This window comes from Salvia splendens, chromosome 11 (genome assembly GCF_004379255.2).
Source record: "Salvia splendens isolate huo1 chromosome 11, SspV2, whole genome shotgun sequence".
Taxonomy (NCBI): domain Eukaryota; kingdom Viridiplantae; phylum Streptophyta; class Magnoliopsida; order Lamiales; family Lamiaceae; genus Salvia; species Salvia splendens.
Genome location: NC_056042.1, coordinates 12,382,896 through 12,389,935, shown reverse-complemented (window position 1 = coordinate 12,389,935; position 7,040 = coordinate 12,382,896). Strand labels below are relative to the sequence as shown.

General features: G+C 35.6%; 1 protein-coding gene across 1 annotated transcript; it reads right to left on the bottom strand.

Moving 5' to 3' along the window:
• Positions 1-1,956: 1,956 nt before the first annotated feature.
• Positions 1,957-5,348, bottom strand: LOC121754919 (syntaxin-71-like). Its single transcript, XM_042150206.1, has 9 exons — positions 5,071-5,348; positions 4,873-4,998; positions 3,469-3,634; positions 3,281-3,366; positions 3,101-3,169; positions 2,942-2,986; positions 2,684-2,746; positions 2,357-2,433; positions 1,957-2,161 (listed from the first exon to the last, which is right to left on the bottom strand). The coding sequence occupies exons 1-9, from the start codon at positions 5,221-5,223 to the stop codon at positions 2,146-2,148; spliced, it is 801 nt and encodes a 266-aa protein (XP_042006140.1). The 5' UTR covers positions 5,224-5,348; the 3' UTR covers positions 1,957-2,145.
• Positions 5,349-7,040: the final 1,692 nt, after the last annotated feature.

The following is a 7,040-nucleotide window of genomic DNA, read 5'->3' as shown; positions in this document are numbered from 1 at the left end:
TGATTAATCAAAAAGTTATATGTTAAGGACACAATTCCTCAGTAGTTATGGAGTATATAGATTAAATAGATTCTCTCTTGTAATAGAGAATGAGTTCTATTGTTTGGTCTGTATCCTATTGGAATGTGGTGGATGATAGTATCCAATTATTTCAATGACTATGCAATGATAATTGACAAGACTGGGAAATGAAGTGGATGTTCGAGATTGAGATTTGAGACTGAAATTTAAATGAGAGAATCTTTATCACAGCTAATTGCTTCCGTCTTCTATTCATGAAATTTCAATGTGTCTTCTCCAGACACTCCCAATGTTAATCACATATCATCCCATCCCATGCTTCTTCTCCAATTCCAAATTGTTAATAGATTATGTTGATAATAATAAATTAGGTAGTTGAAGGATTATATGATTAAAAAAGGGGGCAAATGAAAAAAAATTCATAAAGTTTGGTCAAATTCTTGCAACTTTTAAAAATGACAAATTATATCATAACTTTGATAGTTTTCTCAATTGTCCCATAGCAAAAAATTTCATAACGCTATGTTTCAGAATTTATGAACGTAATGTGTACATATGTCAACACTCATCTTCTTTCATCCTTGAGGTGCTGTTCCTGTCACCTAACTCACCAGTCACTGCTTCTCTTAAAAATTAAAGCTTGAATGAGTGTGTCATCATCCATCTTCAGCTACTCATCCAGTTCCCTTCATCTTCCTCTTTTGCTGCACCCTTGCTTCTGCACAGTCCCCCGCAGCCAGCTTGTTGATTCGAGTAAAGATGTGCATGCTTAAGGTAAAGACGGCAAACATGAATCAATAATAAACTCAGCAGCCTTAGTTGTCTTAAACAGCCAGTTCTACCACCACCATCTAAGCCATTTTACCATGCTCATCAAACTGCTGCAGACCACAAAAGTAAGAGCTAAATTGTCATCATCTTCTCTGAATTTGGATATGGCACTCAAATAATCTTTAGTATATATAGGTATTACACTAAGATGAATCCATGTGCTACCACTAATGAAACAGAGCTTAGCAATACTCATTTTTAGCTACGTAGACCAATGAATTACAGACCTTGAAGCATTCTGGAGAGAAAACCAGGACAACTTTTTCAAGACATCTCCACATTCAAAAACTCCTGAATTGACAGGTTTCATATCCACAAATTTTCTCAGACTCTCCCTATCTAATAACTCAAAAATTATCAATATGACAACAAAACTGGGAGACACAACTGAACCCTTACCCACCCAATACTTAACAAATGCATTCATACAAATTGATGAATCATAAAGAGAAATTCTCGAGTTTAATTATTGATTTTATTCAATCAGCACATTAATATGCGGTTAACTAAATTGACTTGGGCATTCCACATAGCCAATCGGAAACTGCCACGTCCGGTATCATTTGCCAGGTATATTATAGTTTGAATTCTGTTACGCTGTAGATTAAATTAATTAAACCATATTTTACGTTATAGGAGTAGAATAAATTGATCAAAGAAACACACAACTTAAATGTATGACGTTTCTCTTCAATTAATAGATTATCTGATTAAAAGTTTAAAATCAATAAATCTTTTCAAAATCTATCTGGTTGATTTTTCTAGTTTTATTTGACCTGGTATATCGATTTTGTAGACCATGCAATATGAATCATAATGTTATTAGCAATATATAGGGAGTATTAAGTTATTTTTTATGATATGGGTATTATGTTAAATTCATTTCATGATTTGCGCATTCCAAATTATGATAGATTGATAATTAACTTTCAAATACGTTACGAAAGAGAAGGAAAAGTTTTACTATGCTCTCTTCCTATTTCTTTACTTGAATACCCATATGCCAATTTGAATCTACCCCTTCATTATGATTCTTAAATTTCCCCTATTTCTTTTCGAGTAATATTTTATCAAAGTGTATTTATGTAAAAGCTTTTTCACACATTTAAGAATCTGAATGATTGTATTAGATCAAGAATTAATTATACAAATATGTATTTAGAACACCAGTAACCATATCTCTCTTCCGCAAAACATGAAACAAATACAGAAATACACACACTGCGACACACGTAGATCAGTAACACTGCATCAGCATATTCATGAAAGCAAGCACACATAGCAGCAGAACCTTCATTTCTTCAAGACACTGCAAGCAAGCATGTCTTTATCGTCAGCATTATTATCTACTTAAAGCAAGAAATATTATCATCTTAAATACGCTTAACGCTTAAACCTAGTTTATAGGCTTTCTAAGTTTCCATAAACAAAATCTGGCCACCGGTTCCATCAGTTATGGGATGCTGATTTAAAAGAGATTGGAGGAGTTCTCCAAAGAACTTACTTGTACAGATATGCTGCTATTCCAAGGATTATACACAGCAAAATGATGTCGATGCAGAAGTTTCGACTAGACCTTAGCTGCAACAAGACCAAAAGCACATCAACAAGAGTAAAAATTGCAAAGTCAATCCCATGCTACATAGTCAGACAACAGTATGCTTCTTAGATGTTGGGAGATCCCAGGTATTGGACAATCCATACATACAATAATGGGGAAAACATCAACTCACGTTTACTTAAACAGCTCGTGATTGTTCAATGACCAATATCTTCTAAGATTTACTCAAAAAGAACATGCACATATTAAAGAACTTGAAAGTAAAATCACCTGATTGACAGTGTGCTTCAGTCTGACATTGGTATTTTTCAGATCAGATGTTGCCTTGTCCACCTGTAAGCAATCAATTGAAAAGCTATGAATTCTCTCACTCAAAGTCAAATTGAGCCGTACTGGCATTTAGTCAAATACAAAACCTACAATTCTCTTTAACAAGAAAATGGTGGTAGGCAAAGGAAAACATGTGTCACGAAGAATAAAATTACTCAAATCTTCACACCAGTCATATGTTTGCATTGAATGTCTAACCTTTGTATCAATCTCATCCATTAGAGGAACCTGCCTATCCAATTCCTGCAACAAATTGTATGGAATTTGAGATTATTGTAGAATAGGCAATTGGCAAACAACCAAAAAGTATCAGATATCAACAAGTAAAGAGAACAGCAATGGAAGAAGAAAGGTAACCTCATTCATATCTTGGGCCATGTTTTTCAGTGTACCCAAACCTTCTGCTATGACATCCAAACCTTGGTCCTGCATTGTGATTTAGATGATACTATTGTTGAAAATAATAATCCAAAAAATTGTTGAAAGCTTCCTCCAAAATAACACTAGACTACTATGCATTTTCAGAAAGGCACTTGCCTGGTTCATTTTCCGCATCTCATACTCTTGCCTGAATTGACTTGATTCTTCTGTATTCTGAAAGTATTCATTGTCGAACTTCCCATCTAAGATAGTCAATAAAACCCAAATCAGCACCACCAGAAGCAGAAGAGATTGCACACAGAAACACGAGTTGAATACAATGGATACTTAATGGGAAAAGAAACCTGAATCAAATTTTATTTCTGTACGAGGAGCTGAAGCTGATGTTCCCCAACCCCCGGATGATTTGGGTGGTGCTGCAGACCCATCCGGTATTGCTTGGATCCTATCAGGCAAGACATGGACCAGTTCGTTACGAGCAGTGAGTTCTTCTGTTGAAAGTCCTTTAACCTGAAATGAACACCAACATCATTAATAATTTCACAAACTTTAAAATGTGACATGAATGATGAAATTATTTATCATCAAGAACAAAACACGGGCTGAAGTGTCAATGGGTCATAAACTACAGCATTTTAAGGAGACCAAGTAGCTCCAACATGACTGTAAAATGGTACCTCCAGCCCAGAGAGTGTGTGAGACCAGGTTGCATCAGTTTTGCAAAATGAAACAATAATAAATAAATATAAGGTTTCAGTTCAAATTTCCCAAAAACAGTCGATTTAAATTAGTTTCAATTAACGGCAGCTTACTTACATTAAAACCCCCCATTTATGATAGCTCGCAATGAACTAAAACAGAACCCTAGGGTGACCTCTCTCATTCAAAATATTTAGATCAGGCCAAAATACCACACACCAATGTTCAGTACCCACCTTCTCTGGGAAGTAGATACCTCGAAGAAAAGTCACGAAGGAGTGTTTCCAGATACAATAAAATGGCATAAGTAAGCAATTGACTCGATGGCAACACCCATTTGCCATTTTAAATTGGACATCAGCCAGTTCATCAGTTCTAGAATTCTGGTATTCCAACCATCACGGTCTTGAAATCATGAACTTAGGGCACGGTGCCACAAGGCACAAGTAGGGATTAACATGTAAAGTGAATAAACAACCAAATTGCCACAGTCCCTATCTGCTATTCACTACTCCCTCCATCCCAAGGTAATTAAAATCATGAATTTAGGGCACAGTGCCACAAGTTACTCCAACCATCACGGTCTTGAAATCATGAATATAGGGCACGGTGCCACAAGACACAGGTAGGGATTAAAATGTAAAGTGAATAAATAACCAAATTGCTACAGGCACCATCTGCTATCAGCTACTCCACATTTTTCTTTGTCAGCTCAAGGTGCCACAACATCCTAATGTAGCAGCTTCCTTGAACAAATTGTTCACATACCGCCGATTCAAGCAACTACAACAAAATGGGTTTCGACTTGAAATGGTAATAAAACCTTTATCAACAATGCAGGCTATCCTTTTATCTCAGCGACTGATGATTACACTAAGAACTTAACAATGAAATCCTTGATAAGGAATCAAATATGAGAGAGAGAAAAATCAATCCAACGTTTCACCAAATCGCACAATGAATATGAAGATGATGACTTAAAATGACAAATTAATTGAACCTATAACCCTAAAGCGAATATCCAGACAGAAATTAAGATTGAGCAGAACCTTCTTAACAGCTAATCGCTGCAATTTCGGAACTTCTTCGAGCAACCTGGCCTTGGTCCTTCTAAGCTCAGCGTTGATCGCTACAGCCGATGCCCTACTCTTCTCATTGGCAGCTGTCTCCGCTTTCTGCCAAGATAAATCAAAATCTCGAAAATTGAGTCAACGGGAGTAAAATTAAGTAGTAGAAATTGTTCAAACCTGGAGCGCTTCCTCGATGTCAGACTCTACGGCGGCGTAGAGGCGGGCGAAGGCGTCCTCGCCGGAGATGGCGGAATCCTTCTGCGTGACATCGTATTTGTCGTACTTCTTGCAGATCGCATCGACACGAGTCAGTAAATCAATGACGCTCATCGTTTGACCTCTTTTACACTCCGAATCCCCTTTCTGTTAAGAGACAACGGAGGAGAGAGATACAGGCAGACAAAGGGACGAAATAACAGAGGTTTTCCTTTTTTTTTTAAATTACTACTATCAACAGCTGTAATTGTAAATCTTGAAGCAGGGCCTCGTTTTTCTTATTTATATTTGCAATAATTAGTTTTAGCTCCCTAAATTTTCACCACTTTGCAATTTCGACAGCCCATTTTCTTTTCTATTACCTTTTCATTTTTAACCCCTTCGGGCTAACTCGTCGGGCTAATCGGGTTCAACAATGCTTGGTTCAATTTTTTATTTAATTAAAACTTAGAATTCGTTTCCACTACTTCACATAATAAATTAATTGAACTATTTAATTTTCTTTATTTTGTAAATAATATAATTATTATAATGATAACAATATTATTGTACTCCCTCGTCTCATCCTATTCACAGTGTTTTTATTACCGTAAATCAAGAATTGAGTAATTAGTGTAATTAAATTAATAATTTAAGTTTAATAAGGGAATGCTTAATTAACTCTAATATTTTAATTAAATACAATATTTTTTATTTAAATTAAAAACAGTGCAAATTAGGGGTGGGTAAACGGTTCTCGGTTATTCGGTTAACCGAGAGCCGAACCGATAACTAAAATTCACGGTGTTCAGGTCAGTACCGGTTTGCATTTTTTCTCGAAGTCAGCTGTCACACCTCAACCCCTCTGACGTATACTCTTTTAATAAATAAATTCTTTATCATAAAAGCAATCAATACACGTGTCTAATTCATAGAACACACATATTATATAAGTTCAAACCAACACTTATCCGATACATATTTCAAAAAATCATGTAATGTAGTGGAACCCTCTCACCACTCTATATACTATACATTTATCTACATGCAAAAGGATGAGGAGGAGAAGGTTGTCAATATGCGTCAGCCGCCGAACCTGATAACACGTGGAGTTCCTATGACCCACGTCAGTCAAAACTTAACTACTATCTTATTCCTGAAAAATTTAGTGGTTTATATGAGCCACAACTCAGTATATATAAATTTCCACCTTTAATTTCATGTGATACAAACATCAAGCATGTTCTTTTATCAATACATATAATCAGAAACAATATATAACATAATTTAAAAACAAACCATTTCATATTCATATGCATATGAATACATATGCATATGCCACTCTATTCAGTTTATTATTCTGTAACAGTCAAGTCTGGTATCTACCCGGGATTTCCAATATGATTGACCCGTAAGTCCCATTATGATTTGACCCGAAGGTCCCACTGTGATTTGACCCGAAGGTCCCAATATGATTGACCCGGAGGTCCCACTATGATTTGACCCGAAGGTCCCAATATCGACCCGAAGGTCCCAATATATCCACTGTGATTTTAGATCCAGGGCAAAACCGTCACAGATCCTCTTTAATCCAATGATTCACATAATCGGTATCATAAACATATTTTTTGCACCAATAACATATTCATATCATATTCCATCAAATTATCCAATATATCTAAACAAACATGTCCATTTCAGCAATCAAATATTCATATCATATTCGACCATCAAATCAAATAATTCATAATCATATCAATTTCACACCATATAATCCAATAATTCACTCCAATTCAACACATAGCAATTAACCATATAACGCATGTAAAATTAAAAGTATGATTTATACACACCTTATCACGATAGATAATCTAGTCGAACACTAGCTCTTGATTCCCGATCTACGTTCCTTGATCCTATACAATTAGTACACATTTAATTTCATAGACCTA